The 24,136-nt window shown below is 42.9% G+C and overlaps 1 protein-coding gene across 1 annotated transcript in view; it reads left to right on the top strand.

Annotated features, from left to right (window-relative positions):
- The first annotated feature begins 8,852 nt into the window (after nt 1-8,852).
- MBOAT2 (membrane bound glycerophospholipid O-acyltransferase 2) overlaps nt 8,853-24,136 on the top strand; it is a 240,890-nt gene continuing 225,606 nt past the window's right edge. The window contains exon 1 of the mRNA XM_032795186.2: nt 8,853-9,064. Coding sequence (XP_032651077.1) covers nt 8,993-9,064 — 72 coding nt within the window. The 5' untranslated portion in view covers nt 8,853-8,992. The remainder of the gene's footprint in view (nt 9,065-24,136) is intronic.

Consider the following 24,136-nt stretch of genomic DNA (forward strand, 5'->3'; position numbering starts at 1 on the left):
TATGATAATATTATAATATATAGTCCATTCACGACAATCATTCATTACAAAAGTTTGTGTAGAAGTGTATAGTTAACAGTCCTATAAGTGTTTGGTGACAGAATACGCCAGGATACTCGTACACAAATGGACGCCGAGTCGGGTCAGTGCACCGGAGCTCCCGGGAGGCTGGCAAGCAGAAAGCCATAGACCCAAAGTCGCTCAGATCTGCAGAGTCAGCTTTATACGGATGTTTTCCCATGTTAGTTCTGGAGGGCTTCAGTTCTGGCTGTTATATCAACATATGACAGCAGGTGGTCTCTCCATGGTGGCAGCAGAATGGTACCAGCCATAGTCTCTTATCTCACCCTTGCCTTTCTAACGGCTTTATGTTTGGATTCACAGTCTATAGGTCTTGCTTGTGTCACGCTGCGTAGTTGGATATGATCACCCGTCATGCAGCGGGGACTTCAAGCGTGACCTGGCGTTGATCTCTTCGGTTCTTTGTCCATTTTCATTTAGAGGGATGCCTTTACTTGTTTTCACTCGTCGTCTAGGTTTCAGCCGTGGAGGTAACCTGCACTCAATCAGGACAAGGCCGGCGGGGTGTATTGTGATCATCCATACATGCCATATCACACATCCAACTAACTAATAAGAATACATGGCAGTTGCAAGAATGAGTTGGAGGAAGCGTAAAGAATGGAAGTCGAGTGTTTAAAAAAGGGGTTGGACATAACAATAGGCAAACAGTGACCAGAATTACAGTGCAGGCAAGTGTGTGAAGTGAACAGAAGTTGACAGTCATAAAGTGAACAATAAAAACAATTTTATTGATCAAGTTTCGACATGTCCCACCTTGACAGCTTCAATCGGAGGTTTGAATGGTCCACACTTTAATTAGATGTTTAGGCAGAAACAGACGATAACAGTTAGGATTACTAATAGGACATGAGGGAATGAAAATTATGTTTAGACGGCTGAACCAAGTGGGCTGTGCTACAACACGTTGCCCTTGATTGACCATTACGAGGAGTGTTCATGGTAGGCGCACAGGGATGCTGTTTGAACCAATCAACAATTATAACCAGATGAATAAAATAAACCAGACAACGACTAAACACAGATATACCTAAAACACAAACTCCAACACAAGATATAAGTATAAGAACGGGAATACAATAAAAAACCTAGTAACAGTACAAGAAGTGGGCGAAATAAGAGGTCCAAGTTTGATGCTGCAAAGCCACAAACAATAAAAGTTCGAGGCTACACCTCTCAAGCAGCACACAAAATGAGACTGGAGAGTAAACAGTTGTTATGGCAAGTTAAGCTGATTGGACTTTAAACTAACAGTAGTTGCTAAAGATGTGCAGCATCCCGATTTTAAACAGTGTTTCAAGAGGTTTTGGTACCTGAACAGATGGGCCCTACAATTAGGCCAATGTGTACAGGTTTAGGGGCCAGGACACCGTAGAGGGCGTGGGGAATAGAACCAGAGTGCCATAGAGGAAAGTGTGGTTACAATAAAAGTAAAACAAATGTAACAACAATACAAAATAATGAATAAAACTAACAAATAATAAACCCGATGCGCGGGGATAAAGTTTGACCAAGTGGGGAAGTGATAAGTGTGGATGGGACATCGGGAATGACAGAGAAAAGACAGTGCCCTGTCTATGTAGGACTCTTTTGCGATCCAATGCAGACAGGAGACACCAACTAGAGAGGCAGACACAGAAATGTAACACAGAACATGCAACGCAGACTTTGTCGGACACTAGAACATAGGGGTATTTATAGACGTATCGCAGCTGGTACAGCTTCCTGATTCGGTTCAGAGCTAAATGACAGAAGCTTAGAAACAAATTAGCTACAGGCTGCCATAAGGCAGACCCCAGTCTCGCCACAGTGTGTCGCTACGTGGGAATGCACAAATGCAATGAGTGGTGCAGTTCTTTGTGATTAGATTTTGTATTTGAATTTTAAAATCGCCAGCCACTACTGCCATGGAATGGAGGTCCTGAGCAGAACAGGACGTGTTACTGTTGCACTGCATCTGGCCCTGGGAGGGGAAGCTCCCCAAATATCCCCCTTCCCCGCAGTCAGAGGGGCCCAAAAGTTTGCCTGCTGGGTCTTCAAATGTTCCTTTTGAATTACTGCTGCACGGGAAGAATGTGAGAGTGCGTTAACTCTCGACCCAGCTTAGGGACTGAACTAGGTGAGTATACAGAACGACTTGATTTCTCTTGCTGTGCAAGCAAGTCTGTAAATCTGGGTGCAGTGTTTCATTTTTAAAATTAGCCATTGAAGGACATACCTCATTACAGGTTTCCAACAGAAGCGCAAAAAGCAGTGCTTTCTTTCGAATTGGAGTTGAGGTTTATATATAAGGTCATACCACGTATAATTTGTTGTTTGTTGTGTTAAGGCCTCTATGACGATAGTGTTTCTTAAAATTTCCCCAACAGCTTGTGGAACAACAGAAATCAAATTGATAAAATAAAGTATTAAGCCACTAACTTCCCTAATTTCTAAAGAGCAGCTACAACATCTCTTTCACAATTTTCTTCAGGTCCGGGGTCCAAGCCTCTTTTTCACGCAATGTGCCCATACTTTCCAAATTTTCTACGCTTTTTGCAATTGGAATATTTACTCTGTGAGATAAGTTTTTTCTTGTTACAGCTCGTTAGAGTGGACGTAGCTGTCATACAAGCATCCCACAGCCCGCCAGATCCCGGCGAGCGCTCCGTTTCGTGTGCATTTGGGCGTTTACATATGAGATAGATTGGGCCAATCTATCTCTGAGTCCGAAATGTGCAGACTATCTGCCAGGGCTGGGCACGTCAAGAACTGTGCCCGACTCCTGAAGGATGTGTTTAAAAGGCAAATTTCTTTAATAAAAGGTGAGGGTAGAAGCGCCTTGTGACTTCACTTGCCTTCTCTGGGACGTTCTGGCCTTTTCTTAACATTGTTAATTTGTGCACGACAGCCATGTCTGGTCCGGGACCCTCTTGGTTGCCCGCTGATTTGATTTGTTTTTCTCTTTTTCTGCTACCTCTTTCGGAGGCCAGCAGGTTGCGTTCACAATTTTGTTTGTCTGACTACCTCTGTCGGAGGCAGACAGGTTTCTAACAATTTCTGAGCTCAAATCATAGGAATAAGTAACCAAACAACATTGTTTGCTGTTATCTTTTATTTTATTATGGTATTTACAATAAATGTGACAAATGTCTTGTCCCCTTTAAGATCCTGCTAGTTTTTATTGGTATAACATGAATGCAATGGTTTCCTTTCACTCAGCAAGTATGCTGACCATGAGCTTGTTATTACAAACACAATCTTCAGGCAAGTTGACAAAATATAAATGATGTGGATGGCACGTGATTGACTATCATCCTATGGCCAAGGGACATCAACAGTATCAAAACAAGTGAAGATCAGACTGCTGGACCAACCATAGGATGATCAGAACCATATTCAGTCTACATGTTGCTGGCCCCAACAAAATAATGCTGAACAGATTAAATCAAAATTAAGCATAGCAAAATTGAAAGGTTTGTTTCAATCAAGAAAAAGGGGAGGTAAAAAAACTTAGAGGAAAAAATTGATTGTACTGTATCATTATCCAGTTACTCACTTGAAAAGTAGAATATATTTTAGTGGGCCATAAGTCAAGCCTTAAAACAGAGGTCAGGAACCTTTTTTCTATCAGGGGCCATTGATCCACAGTAAAAAATCAGGCAGGGGCCACACACAGCCCTGTGGCGGTGAGGGACACGGGGGCTCAAGGCTTCCTCTAGGCTGCGAGGTGGGGCTGGAGATGAGGGCTTTGGGGTGCAGCATGAGGCTCCAGGCTGGGGCCAAGACGTTTGAAGTGTGGGAGCAGACTCAGTGCTGTGGCAGGGGATTGCTGTGCGGGAGGGGGTGTGAGTTCCACAAGGGAGTTAGGGTGCGGGAGGGGGTTCTGACCTGGGCAGGGGACTGGGGTGTGGGAAGGGGTTTGGAATCCGGATGAGCGGCGCTTACCTCAGGCGGCTCCCAGTCGATGGTGCAGCAGAGCTAAGGCAGGCTTCCTGCCTGCCCTGGCTCTGCGCTGCTCCTGGAAGCGGACAGCACGTACAGCCCCTAGGTGGAGGGGCCCGGTGGCTCTGCGTAGGGCACGCTGCCCGTGCCCCCAGACGCCACCCCCACAGCTCCCATTGGCCACGGTTTTTGGTCAATGGAAGCGTGGAGTTGGCACTTGGGGTGGGGGCAGCACATGGAGCTTCCCTGATCACCCTCCACCTAAGGGCTGCAAGGACAAGCTGGTGAGCTGGAGCTCGTGACTCCTGCCCAGTGGGGGGTTGCCAAGGCTTGGGGCTTCCGGCCCACAGTGTGAAGACTTTCTGCGGGCCGGACGAAATGAAGCAGTGGGCCAGATCTGTCCCATGGGCCAGAAGTTCCCCAGCCTTGCCTTAGAAGAAACTCTGAGCAAAAATCAGAGAGAACACCAGGATTGGTTTGATGAAAATGATGATGACAAGAAATCATCATGCCAATACTAAAGCCAAAGTTGTTTTATGATTCCCTGAAGGCCATTTATGGCCTATCAAAATTGAGACCAGCTCCACTAAAGAGTTTAGAATAATATTCCTTAATCAAGAACAAAAGAGGCATCTTTGAGAGATGGGTGCAGCACTTTACTAAGCTGCTCATCTATCCCTTTACTGTCAATTAGTGCTAAAGGAGCTAACTCAGCACCCCAAACATGAAGAAATTGCCCATTTATCTACTGCCGAGGAAATGTAAAAAGCTATCAAACAAATCAAGTCAGGTAAATCATCAAGCAAAGACTGCATGTCCCCCAAACTGTCAACTATTTATAAGAAATTACTAAAGATAGTTTGCAAATGGAAAATTCCTCAGGATTTCAGAGATGCAATAATAGTAACATCAAACAAAAGTAAAGCTAACAAATCCGTTTGCGGCAATTATCAAGGTATCTCCCTGCTATCTGCAGATGGGAAAAACAGTATCAGGGAAACTTCTACCAAAGACCCAATGTAGACTTAGATCAGGCTGGAGCAACAAAGACATGATTTTTGTTAAGACACGGATTCACCAAAAAATGTATTGATGAAAACATGGAATTGCATGCTATCTTCATTGACCAAAACAAAAAACAAAAAAACCCCACCATTCAACACTGTAAGCAGAAATGGACTCTGAAAAATTCTAGAAAATTTGGCTGCCCAACCAAATTTGTTATCATCATACCTCAATTCCACGAAGATATGACTGGTCAAGTACTCTCAGATGCTGGCCATTCTAAGCCATTCCCCCATCTAATGGAGTGAAACAAGTCTGTGTGCAGGCATCAATCCTCCTTAGTCTCTTCTTTGCAGTCATTCTGAATTATACAACTGGCAGCCTTCAAAAGGGCAGCCATGCAATATATAGAACTGATGGAATTCTCTTCAGTCTCCAAAGATTTACTGCAAAGACAAAAGTCCTTGAGAAACTCATGTGTGAAGCCCTTTCAGCAGATGATTGTGCTCTACTCAATCAGTGAAAGTGACCTATAGCTTATCCCTGACAGGTTCTCAGAGGCAACTAAACAGTTTGGACTCACTATCAGCCTGGAAAAAAATGCATTCCTATTCCAACTGGCACCATCAACCACTACCATTGAGTCAAATAGCACCATCAAGGGTACAAAATTAAAGAATGTCAATAACTGCACAAACCTTGGTAGTACCATCTGAAGTGACCATTCTCTGGATCAAGAAATATAAAACAGAATACAAAAGGCAGGCTTTTTAGAAGACTTCACCATAGGATATTCGACCAGTACACCATCAAACTGTCAACAAAATTGATGATATATGATACAGAAGTGATGGCATTCCTTTTATACAGGTGTGAAACACGGACAGTTTAGTGCAGGCATACCAGGCAACTTGAAAAATTTCACGTGCTGTCTTTGCTCTATTGTGAAGGCCCGCTGGGAAGATAAAGTATCAAACATGAACATTTATGAAAAAGCAAAAACAGCCACCATGGAGGCAATGATCATCAAAACTTAGCTCAGCTGAACATATCATTTTATCAGGATGGGTGATGATAGATTCCCCTCAAGAAGTCCTTCATGGAGAACTGAAGCTCTGAAACCCTAAGATTGTAGACAATTTAACATAGGCCACTAAATGGCAGATTTGGAGCTTAAGTCAAGCATTCACAAATCAAAGAATTAATGAACACCTATGATACTACTGTACAGAGTTCAGAGGTTCATTCACTGTTGTTGCTCGACTACACAGAGCACTGAAAACTCTATGGCAGCTTCGCCTCACTTCCCAAGAGCTTTACTTTTGTAGTTTGTTGAATTCATCCTTATTTTGATGCTTATCTTAGAAGTTGTTTCACCATTTCATTACAGTTGCTGGAAATAATCTAGTTAGTCATGGCGCACTGTAGTCCCTGGCTGACATTTTTTGAATCACACATAGCTGCTGAATATTAAACAAAATGATAAATTAACTTGTGTAAAAGCAGGAAGAGAATATTTGTATTTTCTGGTATGTTCTAACCTTTTATGTCCTCCAAAACACATGGTTAGAGTGGAAAGAAAACAACAACAGCTTCATATCAGTCAGGCCACTGAGTGTCAATAGATATATACAGCTATCGATCTGTAATGTCATCATCAGAAGTACTCTTGATATGATGTTCCAGACAGTCACTCTTTTGCCTGAGCTGCAGATGAACATTGCTGTTTTTATAGCTATACCCCAACAATTATGAGTTTACAGGAACCTTATTAGATTTACTGATCACCAAATTTTGAGTGACAACTGGATACTCACTGTGAATAAGTCCTTGAGTTCCAATAAAGTCACTGAAAACTACTTCATTGCAATAATTGGAGGATCTAGATAAAAACAGCACATTCCTCCATAAACTCCTTCATTATTAAATATTTCATTCTCCTAATTTGTGTAAAGATAATCTTTAATACATAAGGAGAAATCTAGCACTAATAGATTTCAGAGGGGTAGCCGTGTTAGTCTGTATCAGTAAAAACAATGAGGAGTTATAAATTTGTTAGTCTCTAAGGTGCCACAAGGACTCCTTGTTGTTAGCAACTAACAGAGTATAAAGAGGTAAAAAAGGTAGGCATATGAATACAGACTATTCTAATATATGTAACAATCCTGAGTGCTAGAGTGTGTCTGTCCAGTAGCACAAAGGTTGCTGCAAGCACCACTGCCTCCTAGCTCCACTGGTCACTGAAGACACCATTCTTGGACTTACATATATGTACTCGACTTATGCAACCACTATATTAGTCATTGAACTGTCACCGTAGGTTGACATACTTGTATTGCTTTTAGTACCCCAAAAGGAAATTCCACTACCATCTTACAACTACTAAGTGAATAAGAGGCATCACTCTAAGTTTGTGTACTCAGGAAATAGCTTCTTTAGCAGTGGGTAAAAGTGGGTATGTAGCATAACACCTTTAGGAAGAAGACTTTGTTAATATCAGTGTTGTTCAGTGGGAATAGAGTCCCCTTCACCCTTTGAAAATTCTGTTACCAACCACTTTGCTTGGCCATCATATAACATGTAAACATCCAATATCTTACCACAACGATCCACTAATGTCTGCATAAGCATAGATTCATAGACTCTAGGACTGGAAGGGACCTCGAGAGGTTATCGAGTCCAGTCCCCTGCCCTCATGGCAGGACCAAATACTGTCTAGACCATCCCTGGAGTAATATTCTTTCCTGTAGAGCGCATAAACTTTGGGCATTTGCGAGGAATTAGGAGAAGAATAGGCACATTGCTCCTGCACTGTTAGAAACAGCCAATTGTTTATATTCCTTAATAATCTCTGGTATCTTGTCCACCTTTATTGCATCCACATGCTCCTGCAACAAACAGTTTTGCAAACCTCCACCACAGTAGCATCCATTGTGATTTTTCTAGCCCAAACTGGGCAATAGTTATTAGGGTAGCAGTTAGGTCCTCAGGCAATTGCCATTTCCTTTTCAGTGGGGACCAGTGCTCTCAACCTTCCTAATGCTGTGGCTCCCAAGCTTTTCCCATCCCATTGTATCAAGAGTACCAAACTTCTGTCAAGTGCTGATACCAATGTAATCTTTAGGGTAGGTACTACCGTCTATCTAGTGCTGCTGCCCCAGCACGCCCATACTTGTCCCCCTCAAATGCTGATATCCTCCACAGTTCAACCCTACCAAGTATTCTCCTTAATCTACTGTCCCTTCTGCTCAGTGCTGGTGATCCTCATTAACTTTGCTATTGCTGGTAGAGGCCCTTTAATCCCACCATTGCCAGTGCCACTCCCAATGCACAAGCTTCCCCATAACCAGCCCTCTTCATTGCCTCCCTCAACTGCCAGTACCCCCCTCCAACACTGAGGCATTCTCATTAAACCCTCCCCCCATAGCCAACACCCTCTCCCCAATGCCAGGGTCTCCTCATTACCTCCCCATTGTCAGTGTCCCCTCTCCAATGCTGGAGTGGCGCCCCCATTAACCCCCCATTGCCACCCCCGCCGTGTTGGGGTCTCATTACCCCTCCCCCAGCATTGCCGTGGCCCCCAGTTCTGTTGACCGTTCTCCATGGTCGGTCCCGCAGCCACTCCCCGACAGAAGGCGAAAGGAGTCACACCCCGACCCTACCTCCCCAAACCCGGTCCCGCAGCCACCTCCGGCGCTGGGTGGGAGATGATGACTGGTGACTTTGTCCCGCCCCCTTCTGGGCGGGGATTGGGAGACGCCACTTGTCACTCAACCATATGGGCGCATGTGGAGTGGGCAGCGGGGCTGTCACTCCGAGGCTGGGCCGCTCCCGCCGCCTCCTCCGGCCCCTTGTTGTCACGACGTAGGTCGGGCTCTTCGTGCTGCTGCCGCTGTCGTGGAGAGCCGGGAGGGAAAAGCGGCTTCTTCTGCTCCCCCACGACCAGTTCCCGTTCTCCCGGGCCGGGGGCGGCGCCCTCGCCATGGCCACCAGCACCACGGGCTCCACGCTGCTGCAGCCGCTCAGCAACGCCGTGCGGCTGCCCATAGACCAGGTGAGGATGGGGAGGCGCCCACCCTGCCCGGCTTCCTGTGGGGAGAGGGGGCTGGCTGGGTTTAGCCCCCTCCACTCCATCCCATCCCCCATCCCTCCCCTCCTCATCCCAGCCATGGCATCTCTCCCCGCATGCACCCCACGCAGCCCATGGCACGTCTGTGTGTGTCTCTGGCGACAGCCCCCAGCACCTTCTCCCGTGCGTGCCCAGGCACCAGGGTGCCTGTGTGCATAATCCAGCCCTTTGTGTGTGTGCAGGAACGCGTGTGCCTGCATCCACCCATCTCTGACACTAGTGTGTGTAAGATGTGATGAACATGGGTATGCATCTGGTATGAGAATAGGCAACAACAATGCTATTTGTGCAGGTGCACATGGTGTACCTCAGTGTTCTGATAAATACAAAAGCATACATCAGATGGTATTATTAGTACAACACTTGTTCTAAACTGTATTACAGATCTGTAATAAAATTGTGTACATAATATAGTTATATGTGTGTTTACAAATTGCTATAGTGGTGGTTGATTCCTGTGTGCATGGGTTAGTAGTTACACCAAGGGATTGGTAAAAACCATACGTTCTTTTCTTGGCTTTGTAATTACCTATGTGGCCTCAGGGAAGACATTTAACCTCTTCTTTTTTTTCCTCCTCCATCTGGAAAGAGGGGGGGATAATATTGACTTGACCTCCCAGAAGTGTCATGAGTGTTAGTTCATTTCTGCAGTTCATGGAACACACTTACTCTGCATTTATGTATTACTTATTTTGTGTACATATGTATCTGTTTATATAAACAAAATGTTTAATAATTAATATATAACCTTGGGCACTGCACTTCCCTCGTGGCTTTTATCTCCGGATGTATAAATACCTGATGACTTATGTCTCTCAACACATGTAAAGTAGAAATTGTTATCTCTATCTTATGGGTGGGGAAACTGAGATGTCGAGGTTTTATGACTTATCCAAGGTCATATAATATGTTTGTGAAAGAAATGGAAATAAAACTTGGATCTTCTAACTCCAAAGATAAACAGTTTTAAAAATATATATGTAATGTTCATAAAAAATGTAGTGATACTGTGATGTATGGGTAGAGAAACAATTTTAGAAGGAAGAATAATAAGAAAAACCATGGTGTAAATGTGTAAAGGCTGATCTGGGGCAGAGCGTCTAAGTTTCTAAGGTGATAGTACGCAAACAAAGGAAGCAAGGTAAGGAAAATTGAAGAACTCCTATTATATGTACACAGAAGGAGTTTTACATTTAAGGGGAGTTGCCAAACCAAACTTCACAAGAAAAAATCAGTGGGGACTAAATATTGAGGAAAGGAAACTCTAGAAAAAAAGAGTTTTAAATTTTTCTACTCCACTAATACGAGAGTCTAAAAATACCCTAATTCTGTGGCTTCTAAACATACATATAAAAAGATATGACTGTTACAGAAGCTCCCAAAAGCAGGCAATTCTAGTAAATTCTGACACCAGGAGCTAGATATTATGTAGAACTTCAGTTGATTCGGTATGCGTCTTGTACTGGTAGTAAGGGCAGTATGTGGCCTAGTGTCTGAACTCTCTTATTTCTAAATTTTAAATTCTTAAAGCACGAACCATCCCTTCTCTATTTTTGTAAAGCAACTAGAACTCACTTGGATGTTGTAAAACAAATAATAGATAACTCCTCATTTATGGCATGATTCCAGGATGTTGGCATTCATTATGACTTTCATCACTTTCTGGCATATGGTCACTTGTTCAAACTCATTTTGATAAATATTGCTCATACAGCACTTAAAATTATTTATCCAAAAGACTGGAAGGCCTCCATCTAAAACAGAGGTAGGCAACCTATGACACATGTGCCGAAGGCGGCGCACAAGCTGATTTTCAGTGGCACTCACACCGCCTGGGTCCTGGCCACCAGTCCGGGGAGCTCTGAATTTTAATTTAATTTTAAATGATGCTTGTTAAACATTTTAAAAACCTTATTTACTTTACATACAACAATAGTTTAGTTATATATTATAGACGTATAGAAAGAGACCTTCTGAAAATGTTAAAATGTATTACTGGCAGGCAAAACCTTAAATGAGAGTAAATAAATGAAGACTCGGCACACCACTTCTGAAAGGTTGCCGACCCCTGATCTAGAATCTTAATCAGTAAATGGTTTATAACCTGTATTGTTCTAGTGTTCTGCAACAAATGCTTCTGTAAGATAGTTGCTTTATGAAAAATAGCTTGCACTTATCTAGCAAGCTACATGGAAGCTTCCAGGGCAATTTCAATGAAAACTGTGCGTAGTTTAGAACGTTTTTAACAAGAATGTTAAAATACTCCCTCCTCCCCCTCATTTTTCTATTGCCCTGCCCTATGGACTATTGATGTTGATATGTAGATGTGTACAAAGGAAAATTGTTGTGTATTTTCATTAGCCATGATTTAAGCAATACTAATGTTGATTAGAGTATAGATTCAAGGCTTTGTGAAATTATACAACTTCTTACAAAGTTTTATTTCTTGGAGTACTTATTTTAAAAAAAATCTTTACAGCTGAGATTTTTGTATAACAAGTCTCATCACAAGACAGATGCATAAAGATATGTTTAATTAGGGAGAGAACACGAATGTTGGATGTAATCAAATGGGATGGAGTAGTGGAGGGAAAAGACTAAAAGGAAACAGAAAGTGTTTGGATAAATTACTGTATATACAAAGGTTATGTATGCCATTCAACAATATAGTACAAACACTAGGGATTATAAAAAGCAGATCTGGCTGAACGAGGAAGTACAAAAGGAGTAAAAGCTTTTTGTTTATACTGGTATAGTTAAAGCTACACAAGTCCCTTTTGTGGGAGTTGTACCAGTTTGGCTGTGTCTTCACTGCCAAAAAAGGTGGGTTTTTACAGTGAGATAGGTAATGTGTGTTAACTATTTGCTGTAAAAGACATAGTGGAGACAAGGCTCTAGTTTTTTACAGTGAAGTTGCTAGGTGAGATTAAACCCATGTGGAGGGTATAATGTTGACTTTGTCTGACTATACTTTAGTGAAAACCTCTTGTGTCTTATCTCCACTAAAATCATACAGAAATATGGCTAACGTGTTGCTGTTTAAAATAAATTTAAAGAAAAATATTTTTTGTCTGTGAAAACAGCCTAAAACTTAGATTAAGAGTATGATTTTTACAGAAATAGTTATACAAAAATATGCATGTAGACCAGACTTTAAAGAGGATTTAGAGGTACTGCTTAGAAAAACGCTCAGTACAGCCAAGGCTTGAAAAATTTACCGAGTACCTATTAGCCAGAGGTATATTTGAAAGACAGGAGAGAATGGATCCACCCGTGAGATTCAAAGGCAACCACATAGTGAGAGGACCAGTCCCCCTATTTTCGTCAGCTGTGGCGAAAGGGGGAAAGCTGTTGTAACAGATACGGCAATTTCCTGTAAAATCCTTGGGAGACTTTATTGAATGAAGTGTATTTGGGGTCCATTTTATTAAATGAATGGTTTATGTATAGGACCCTACTAAATTCAGGGCCATGAAAAATGTGTCACGGACCATGAAATCTGGTCTCCCCCTGTGAAATCGGGTCTTGTGTGCTTTTACATACAGATTTCACGGGGGGACACCAGCATTTCTCAACCTGGGGGGCTGTCCCAAAAGAGGGTTGCAAGGTTATTTTAGGGGGGTCATGGTATTGCCATCCTTATTTCTACACTGCGTTCAGAACTGGGTGACTGAGGAGTGTTGGCTGCTGGCCAGGTGCGCAGCTCTAAAGGCAATGCCCTGTCAGCAGCAGCACAGAAGTAAGGGTGGCAGTACCATACCATGCCATCCTTCTTCTGCGCTGCTGCTGGTGGCGGTATTGCCTTCAGAACTGGACTCTCAGCCAGCAGCTGCTACTCTTCACCCATCCAGCTATGAAGGCAGCACCTCCGCCAGCAGCAGCACAGAAGTAAGGGTAGCAGTACTGCAACATCCCTACAATAAGCTTTCAGTCCTGCCCACAACTCCTTTTTGCCCCTACAATTACAACACCATGAAATTTCAAATTTAAATTTCTGAAATCATGAAATTTATGATTTTTAAAATCCTATGACTATGAAATTGACCAAAATGTACCGTGAATTTGGTAGGGCCCTATTTATGTGTTACTGTGGGCTGGGATTGTACGGAACCTCTCATGGGTGGGAGATGTGACAAATGTCAGACCTGTGGTTTCAGAAAACTACATTGAACAATGTGCCAGACAGGAATGGACTCATGGAACAAAAAGTGTTGTTTTCCTGGGGAATACCTAGGGGAAGTTGATTGCAAATTTCCCACTGCTGGTTATGCAGAAACACAGAGCATAGTTTCATAAGGCTGTGGAGTGGACTGTTGTTTGCTGATCCTCTTACCTGAGGCCAACATCAAAGACCCAAGCCAATATAAAGGAAAGCCTGAACTATTCATGGGTGTTTTGGTTCTGAATCTGAGATGGTTATGAACTTGTAACCATGATGAAAACCATGTTGTGGCTTTTGAAGGACTGACACCTACCAGAGCCCGAGGTTGGAGTTGTCTGTAGTAAGATTTTTAATGTGCATGTAGTTTCTTCTGTTGTCTTTAATATTTTTTTCTGTAGTACTTTCACCTTATGAATAAATGTACTTGCTTATAAAAAGCTGCGTGGTAAAGTTTGTGACTGTTGGCAGTGACAGTTGTTCATAGCCTTCGGAGAGAAAGTAAAGAACAGCCTCTGACCTATTAAGGCATTCTGGCTTGCTGGGGAACCTACAGTATAGGCAGAGAATTGGGCGGCCTGAAAAAAAACCCTGATCAGGAGGGAGAGAGATGCAGGTCTCCTCCCAAAATGAATGACTGAGGGGCCAGGAGCCTAGACTGGTCGCCCTTGTTGGTGGGTGAAATACAGATGCATTTTCCCTGAACTGTGGCAGCTGGGATTTTTATAAATTTGAAGTTCCAACTTCTCCGTTTGTTGGAAGGGTCAGGAGCTTTCTGTTTCTTTCCCCCTAACCCCATACATAGCCCTCTGATATCAGGATGGGAGTTTCTACTGCACTACCTCTCCCTAAGGCTCTGTTTTTAAGTCCTCCTGCTCTGGTTAACTGAAGTTGCTAATTCAGAATGCTAATGTGTTTCTTAATGGTTGCACTGCTCCTCAAAGTGTTTTGGATATCAGCACAGAACCTGAGCAGAGTTTTGCTAATTTCACTCTGGTGGTGCTTGGCAAAGTTCTGAGCAATGGCAAAATCACCAGAACCAGGACTGGCTCTAGGTTTTTTGCCACCCCAAGCAAAAAAAAATTGGCTGCCCCCACCCCAGCCCTGGGCGCCCCCCTGCACTTCCCTGCTACCCCAGCCCTGGGCTCTCCCCCCCCCCACCTGCATCCCCTGCCGCCCCAGCCCTGGCTCTCCCCCCCCCCCACCTGCATCCCCCTGCCGCCCAGCCTTGTGGCGTCCCCCACCTGCATCCCCTGCCACCAATAGCCTGGGTCCCCCTCCCCCACACCCTGTGCTTCCCCAGCTCTGGGCTCCCTCTTCCCCCCCTGCGCCCCAGCCTGGCTCTGCTTCTCAGCTGGGCTCCCTGCCCTCCTCCACCCAGCCCTGGTCACTGGTAACTTGCTTCCAGGGCGGGTCATTCAGCAGGAATTTTGGATGTGGCACAACACAGACAGGATTGTTCCATATGGTTACGAACTGCAGTTAAAGTGAACAATTTCAGCTTGTGTGATTGGAGGATTCTGGATGCCTATTATAATACTGTCCTCCTAATGAGGAAAGTTGGAGGTGCCTTTATTATGCTTTTGTTCACTCTTTTTTCTATGGGGAATTTTGCCAATGCAATATCATTGTCTTCCTTTTAAACAAATTAAACTAAAAAAAAAAAAAAAAGCAATGGGTGGTTGAAATAAGCAATTCCAGTCCTAAAACTACTGGGAGCATTTCTTGTCAGTTTTATCCTACTTTTCTACAGCAAAATTACAGTGGTCAGTATATTTTGATTGGGAAAATGAAATAAGGATGCAATGAGCTTGAGCACTCCAGAGAGTGAGGTGTTCAAATCAGGAAGCAAGTGCTAGATTCCCATTCTGAATCTAGCTAATCTGGAAAGAAAAGTCAATTTCTGCTTCCATGGCTCAGAAGGGAAATCCTCCTACGTGCCTGTACTGTATCTAAAGCTTGCCCAGGTCCAGAGCCTCCCTCCTTACTTTTCATTTAAACTTCTAGTGGATCCAATACCTCCTTGCTAGGTTCAGATAGAGAGTGCACTGTCCCTTAGTCCACCCATTCCTTCTTTGGGGGCTGCAAGGTGAGTCCACCAGTATCTTAATCCAGTCTGGGGATGTCTTCTGAAGGGGATTTGGCCAAAGCCTGTCTACTCTTTCGGCACACTTGTTCCCCATTCACGTTGCCACCCTGCTCTAGCAGTGAGCTCTTTCACAGCAAGCTGCAGCATTGAGGTTTCAGCTACATACTCCTTCCCCTCCTTTCCTGTTGATATGCGGCCAAGAGGGAATGTGGGAAATTAGTCTTTCCCTGCTCCAGGGCTGGCTCTATAGGCAGGGAGCTAACCAAGGAACTACAGCTCCCAGGGCCCCCTGTTAGTTCTCCGCTCCCAGGCTGGATCCCTGCCAGCTGCTGCCCCTGTAAGTGGGCTGCCCCAAGCAGCTGCTTGCTTTGCTGGTGCCTAGAGCCACCCCTGACCAGAGCTTTCTCTCCACAAATTTGGGAAGACAATTTGACACAGTCATATATGATATAAGGCATAAGGATCTGCATGTGGAAAGTTATAATTGCAATCTAGAGACTAGAAATAGAACTCTTATTAAAAATAAAAACTTAAATTCTGCAGAAATTGATAGTGGAAGGCCCCAGACTTGTCTGGGAGCACTTCTCATTGGCCACTGTTGAGTGGATTTTCAAGCCTTGAAAATTACAGAATTAATCTGAATACATAAAGATACCAGGGCTTTATTTTAACTTTTGTTCAGAGGGTTTTTTCAGCCATCTCTGATAGTCCTGCAGATAGGTGTGGGATGGAAGAGAATTAATATTTGAAGGGGATCCAACTTTAAGTGCACTCCTCACTTAACATCATCCTGGTTAACATTTTTACATCATTGATCTATTGGAGAACATGCTCAGTGGTTTGAGCATTGGCTTGCTAAACGCAGGGTTGTGAGTTCAGTCCTTGAGGACACCACTTAGGGATCTGGGGCAAAAATCAGTAATTGGTCCTGCTAGTGAAGGCAGGGGTCTGGACTCGATGACCTTTCAAGGTCCCTTCCAGTGCTAGGAGATTGGTATATCTCCAATTATTACAAAGTTGTGCAATGTTTGGTTATAACGTTATTTGGTCATAGGGGGCTTGGAACCAGGGTGGGCCAGCAGCCCCCCTATCAGTCTCCTCTCCGCTCCCCACAGCACTTTCTGCCCGCCAGCACTCCAGCAGATCAGCAACTTCCCCCTTCGTCCCCACAGCAATCAGCTGTTTCGTGGTGTTCAGGAGGCTTTGAGGAGGAGGGGAAAGGAGCGAGGACATGGCACGCACCCCCACCACCCCCAAGCTGCCTGATTGCTGCACGGGGAGGGAGGGGGGAGGCTGCTCACTTTCTGCCCATAGCAATGTTTGGAGGCGTTCAGGAGGCTGGGGGACAGGGAGGAGCGAGGACACGGCGTGCTCAGGGGAGGGGGTGGAGCAGAGGTGGGAAGAGGTGGGCTGGTGCCTTGGGGGAAGGGGTGGAGTGAGGGCGGGCCTAGGGCAGAGCCAGGGGTTGAGCACACCACGGCACTTTGAAAAGAACAGCAAGAGGAACAGCCGGATGATCTACCCTCTGACTCCACCACCTCAACCAATCTTCACAATCATCATTGCTGAGTACAGTATTACATTGTTTATGTACATGTCTTTTTTTTTTGGTCTGGCAAAAATAATTTCCCTGGAACCTAACACCCCTTCCCCCAATTTACATTAATTCTTCTGGGGAACTTGGATTAGCTTAACATCATTTCGCTTGAAGTCACATTTTTCAAGAACATAACTACAACGTTAAGCAAAGAGTTACTGTATTTACCTTCTTTCTCCTACAAGTCTGTGTTCCCATTTTCATTTGCCTTCTGCCTCCATCGTCCCATCCATACTCTTTCCCCTTGTCTTTGCTCATGGAAGAGGCTCCTGTATTGATTCTAGGTCACCGTAGGATGACACTTTGTCTATTGAGGGCATAGTGCCTGCTCCCTCTGCCTCCCCCAGTGGCAGATAAAGATGACTTGTGGCATTTTTGCCTTTGTTGCCATAGAAGCAGGGAGCAGTGGTGGAGGAGATGGCAGGAAATATGGCGATGAGCTATGTGATAGTTGGGAAGGTCAGTGGGAGCAGTGAAGGCAGAAGGAGAAGCCCCTGGGTCTCATAGGGATTTAGCTACCCAGAAGGACTCATGAATTCAGCACAAACTGGGTGTGAGTGGACAAAAGTTCCTCTGAGGATCATGGAAACAGAGAAATGTAGGGCTGGAAGGGACCTCAAAAGGTTCTCAGATCTAGCTTTCTGCCATGAGGCAGGATAAAGTAAACCTAAACTATCCCTGACAAGTGTTTGTCCAGCCTGTTTGTAAACACCTCCAATGGTGGGAATTCTACAGCCTTTCTTGGTGGGATATTTTGGAGCTAACTATGCCTGCACTTATCTATTGAACTGTGTATGTGGGTCTTAAGATGACTGGAGAAACTCCAACCCTCTTGTGAATTTCAGCTCTCTCAGAGAGAGGAGAACTCTTCTGATTGGCTACCTCCCTTGCAGCCCTGCCTCCTGGGGAAAAGCAGCCCATCAGGACTGCTGCAGAAAGCCTGAAGAACTTTCTGCCCTCCCCTCTCCTCTCAGGAGCCCACACTATTCTAATAGGAAAGGTGGGGTGGGAAGGAGAAGAAAGAGCCCAGCAACTCTGCTCCGTCCTCTCCTTCTTATTCAATATTTTGTAGATTCTAAGACCAGAAGGGGCCATTATGATCATCCAGTCTGACCTCTTGTATAACACAGGCCATAGAATTTTTCTGAATTAATTCCTGTGTGAACCTAGAACAAATTTTTTAGAAATATGTCCAATCTTGATTTTAAAATTTCCAGTGATGCAGAATCCACCACAGCCTTTGGTAAGTTGTTTCAATGGCTAATTATCTTCACTACTAAAAAATTGTTTTGTTTCCAGTCTGAATTTGTCTAGTGTCAACTTCCAGCCACTGGATCTTGTTCCACCTTTTGTCCGCTAGACTGAAGATCCCATTATCAAATATTTGTCCCCCAAGTAGGTACTTATCAATTGATCAAATAGCCCTTAATCCTATTCTTTGATAAACTGAATAGATTGAGCTCCTTATGTCTTTTACTGTAAGGCTTGTTCTTTGATCATTCTTGTGGCTCTTCTCTGAACCCTCTCCAATTTATCAGTATCCCTCTTAAATGATGAAGAACAGGGCTGCACACAGTATCCCAGCATTGGTTGCATCAGTGCAGAATACAGTGCATAATACAGAGGCAATATGATCTCTCTGCTCCTATTTGAGATTCCCCTATGTATGTGTCCAAGGATTGCATTAGACCTCTTGGCTCTAGCATTGGGAAGGGAAGTCTGGGAGTTCATGTGCAGCTGATGATGCACCACAGCCTCCAAATCTGGTTGAGGCACTACTTCCCAGGATAGAGTCCCCCATCCTTTAAGTATGGCCTGTGTTTTGTATTCTTAAATATATATATTACAATGCATATTATTTGCTTGAGTCCAGCTTTCCAAACCGTCCAGATCACTCTGTATCTGTGACCTGGCCTCTTCGCTATTTACTGCTATTTACGATTCCTTTGATCTTTGTATCCTCTGAAAACTTTATCAGTGATGATTTTATATTTTCTTCTAAGTCACTGATAAAAATGTTAAATAGTGTGGGATCAAGAACTGATCCCTGCAGGATGCCTGTGACCAAAGAGATGGCTTCTCTTCCCTTCCTCTCTCTCCCTCCCTGCAACACCATGACTGGGAAAGAGCAGGATGAGAGGAGTGAAGAGCTTCGGGAGTAGGGTGACCAAAATTGGGACAGTCCAGATTTTTGGTTTTTTTTCTTATATAGGCTCCTATTACCCCCATCCTCCCCATCCCCATTTTTCACATTAGCTATCTGGTTACCCTATTCAGGAGGAGTGGAAATGAGAGTGGGGGGCAGAACTGATGGAGGTTCTGGGCAGAACTGATGAGGGTAGAAGTGATGGAGACTTAAGGGAAGAATTAATTGCTGGGCAGGAGGAAGGGCTGATGTAGGTGTGAGAGCTTTGCAGCAGGAGCCAAAGTCATGTTAATAAACTTGGAAGCGTAGGCAACACAAATTGTCGCTGTCAGTGGCATTGGAGGGGTGGGTGCGGTTCAAAAATCAAGAAAAGCAAAAACATGATATAATTTTTATTTAGCCCAAAATCATGATTTTTTTTTTAAAAATCTCATGATTTTTGGACATTTGACTTGAGCTTTTTGAAACTTAAGGTTGACAATATTGAGTTACAATGCTACAGCTATATCAGTTCTGCCAGTCAGTTTTCCCATGTAAACAAGTCCTTTAAGTGCTTTTTTTTCTGGTTTTGTTTAAGCAACATAAATTAAACCAGAAAAAGGCACTCTTATTCTGGAATAAGTGTGTCCACAGAGGGAGCAATAGCAGAATACTCTAGTGATAAGATGCTGGTAAATTTCCCTGTATAGACATGTCTCTCTGACCCACCTGTTTACTGAGCTCTTGATCTTAAGGCTTCCTGTCTCTCTCTGTTAAAAGAAGCAGTAAGGATTAAGAGTAGCACCCGTATCAGATCTTCAGTCCCCTTTATACAACTTGTAGGTTTGCCAGAATCTATGGTAATGTGCAGGAAAGGTGATGTGTATGGCCCCTTGCCAGTTGTGGCAACAAGTTGTGTAAAGGGTCTAGTCTTAAACTACATGAACAAGTATGTGTCTTTAAAGGTATTATATGGACATAGATTAAAAATCATATTTCAGAAATACTGTTACTAAAACCTTAGATTATGAAAACTGAATTCATTGTCTGTGAAGGCAATGCAGGGGGAAACAACCCTAATAATTTTCTGCTGCTTCTGTGGTTTGTGTTTTTCATTTCACTAGGATAGTGGAAATAAACTATTTATTGCAGGAATACTGTGTGTGACTGATTAACACTCAGATCTCATCCCCAGGGAACAAATACTTCAGCAAGATGATTTTAAAAGGATAAATAGAAGGATGACATTTGACAATAGAATTGTTGGGGTTTGAGTTGGGGGCTGAGCAATGGAGCAGGCTCTTATGGACAAGGCTGAGTAAGCTGTCTGTGTGTGGGCATGTCAGGCATAGTCTTAAGTGAATTTCTGCAGCTGGTCTGTTTAGTACACTTCATTCTATGACTTCTGTGCATTAGCACAGTTGTTCAGTACTTGGATTGCAAACACTTATATGGAATGTTGAAACGATAATAGAAACAACAAAAGCTCTTCATGGAAAGTGTAAAAACCCATTTCCATTAGATTTTTTTTTTTTGTAAAACCACTTAATTTCTTTTGCCTAGACCACTTAACATCATGTCCTTTTAACTTGACTGTTAGAGAACTTCCCTATTTTTTCTTGAGACAACAAACCTGTTAAGAATTACAAGGACAAAATGAATAATAAAAAAAAAGGATAAAAGTTTTATAGGAAAATCTTCATATAATTACAGAACTGGATTTTGGTTTCTTTTCAATATAAAATAAGAACTATATCACTACATAACTCAGTAAGTGAAACCATCTGTAAAATTTGCCAGGTGTTAAATTAGTTATTGGAAGGGCTCCTTGACTGCAGTAAAAGTATAATTCTAGATAAACATGTAACAAAGCATTTAATATAAGTACAAATAACTATATTAAGATAATGTAGATGCCGAATGATTAAGTACTTGAAAGTCAGAAAGTTGCAAAGTTAGGGTTGCATATGTTTCAATAACTTTCCCTTTTGTGCAGTTAATTTACATGTAGAGCTTCACTGTTGACATTGCTTGCCTCTTGGGTGGTTAACTATTCAAGTTTAACATTATTTATGTAGCTTTCATATTGAATCTCATAGTCTGTTGGAGGTTTATATCTAATCTGAAGGTGGAAGAAGGCATTTCTTGCCAATGTTAGTTCCTGGATGTCCAGAGCTAGCAAAGAATCCAACAGAAAGCAGGAGACAACTGAGAGAGATGGAAAGTTGGTGGGCTGGGAAGAACAGAAGGTGACCAGAAATGAGGGGATGGCAGCAATGGGGAAGAGTAGCAGTCAGTCAAGGGAGGGGAATAATTAAAATGCCTCTCTATAATGGAGCTGGGAAAAGGGGAAGTCAGGTTCTGCCTTTTAGGATCAGGATTGTGTCTAACACCTTTTTGGTGCTACATGTATCTTGGATGAGTTTGACTTTCAGGTTCTCATGCATTAGTAGAGTGTGGCAATATTCACATTGCAAATGTTGAAGGAGGAATGTTAATTTCCCATAGGATTTAAAAAGGAAAAAAGAATATTTCTATAAATACTAAATTTTGTATAAACTTATTTTACAAAACCTAAATTTTGGGCCAAATTTGACCTTGACAATTTTGGATTTGTTAGAATTTTATGCACTTTTAATTTTTTTTTATTAAATTAAAATAATAGGTTCTGATCCTGAAAATAGATACTTGAGTGACTTTTCAGATCGGTGGCATTCCTATATTGAAGTGTTTGCAGGATCAGGGTCCAAGTAGGTACCTATGTACTCCTTCGGTAGACTTATTCAGGTCTGCTAGACTTGTTCATGCAGATTGTGCCATAGAAGCTGTAGGGGCAGTTTGCTCGAAAAGTTAACTTGTAGGATATGGCCCAATGTAAACACATAACTAAGCATATTTTTAAATGCAATGTTAACCAGGTTACGTAAATCTATATTTATGGAGTTCATATATAGTACAAAGTATCTGGACAAACCGCTACATCAAGGCCTAGGCTAAGAAGGAAAGGAGAATATGAAAAGATAGTGGGAAGATAAGGGAAGATAATGGGAAGATAATGGAGCAAGTAATTAAAGAAATCATCTGCAAACACTTGGAAGGTGGTAAGGTGATAGGGAATAGCCAACATGGATTTGTAAAGAACCAATCGTGTCAACCAATTCTGATAGCTGCTTCTTGATAGGATAACGATCTTTGTAAGAGAAAAAAGGAACGGTGGATGTGGTATACCTAGACTTTAGTAAGGATTTGATACGGGCCTCGCATGATACTTATCGGATAACTAGGGCAATACATTAGATGGTACTATATAGGTGGGTGCATAACTGGCTGGCTACCTTCAGAGAGTAGTTATTAATGGTTCCCCAATTCTGCTGGAAGGTATAAAGTGGGGTTCCACAGGTCTGTTTTGGGACCGTCTCTGTTCAATCTCTTCTCACTGACTTGATTTGGCATAGAAGTACGCTTATTAAGTGATACCATAGTTGCGTGTTGGCGACTGCTTGGTATGAGTCATAATTTACGAATGTCGGACCATATTGGAGAAATGGTCTGAGGTAAACATGAGAGTTAACAAAGACAAATGCAAGTGCTCTATTTAGGAGGACATCAGTTTTACCTACCAGAAGGGAGAGATCTGTTCAGAAGAAGTATGGCAGAAAGGGATTACGGGGTATAGTGAACCACAAGCTTAAATATGAGTCACATGTGGATAGGTGTTAAAAAAAAGCAACGTGTTCTGGATGCATTAACAGGTTTGTGTTGAAACAAGCACAGAGAGTTTCTTCCGTTCTACTGCTCGCTGGTTTCAGGCTCACTGGACGTATTGTGTCAGTATCTGGCCACACACATTATCAAGAAGATGTGGAGAATGGAGAGGGTCCAGAGAGAGCCAAGCGAAGATGAATAAAGGTCTTGAGAACATGGACCTATGAAGGAGGCTGAAAGTAATTGGGTTTATTAGTTGGAAAAGAGAGACTGAGAGGGACATAAAGAGCAGTTTTCAAGGTATCTAAAAGAGTGTCATAAGGGGAGGGAGAAAACTTGTTCCCTTAGCCTTCTAATATAAGAACAGAGTAATGGGCTTTTGAAACTGAAGCAGGGAGATTTAGGTTGGACATTAGGAAAAAGTTCCTAACTGTCAGGGTAGTTAAACACTGGAATAAATTGCCTAGAGAGGTTGTGGAATCTCCATCTCTGGAGATATTTAAGAGTAGGTTAGATAAATGTCTATCAGGGATGGTCTAGACAGTACTTGGTCCTGCCAGGAGGGCAGGGGACTGGACTCGATGACCTCTCGAGGTCCCTTCCAGTCCTAGAGTCTATGAATCTATAAATAATCATCATTGATATATTTTCATGGTACATTTTTATCTCTGTTTCACACTTGCTGTTTAATGTAGTCACAGATGAAGTTGTGGGCTGAGGAGATGGAAGAAGTAATCTATGAACTACAGGGAATAAGAAGTGTAACTGTCATCTGGCTATGTGCCACTTCATAATCTGGACATATACAGTTGATTATGTTGAGAAGTATGAAAATATAACTTTATTTCTCTAGCTTTAAATAATTAACTTGTAATTGTATATGCTTCTGCCCACTAGTCAAATAACTGTCCACAAATGTCACCGTTTGACTTTCACCAGTAGTTGCAGGTTTTGCATGTGGAAATAGATTTGCCTGACATAGAGGCTTTTTGAACATTTGGCCCTTAATGTAAGCTAATGTAGCCTTTTGTAATCTAATTTATGGGGTTTAATCAAATCATGGTTTACGTTTTACACTGCAATGGTGATTGATGCAGGTTTGTGCTCTCAATTGGTTACACTATGAAGAGCCATAAAGTCAGAATCACCCCCAGGACTATCATTAGAGTGAGGTTATGTCTACACTACAGACTTTACAGTGGCACTGCTGCCGCTGCACCACTAAGGCCTCCCTTGCAGCCTCTCTATGCCAATGAGAGAGCTCTCTGGCTGGTATAATTAACCCCCCTCACATCCCATTCCATGAGTGGCAGTAGCTTTGT

This window comes from Chelonoidis abingdonii, chromosome 3, assembly GCF_003597395.2.
Source record: "Chelonoidis abingdonii isolate Lonesome George chromosome 3, CheloAbing_2.0, whole genome shotgun sequence".
Classification (NCBI taxonomy): domain Eukaryota; kingdom Metazoa; phylum Chordata; order Testudines; family Testudinidae; genus Chelonoidis; species Chelonoidis abingdonii.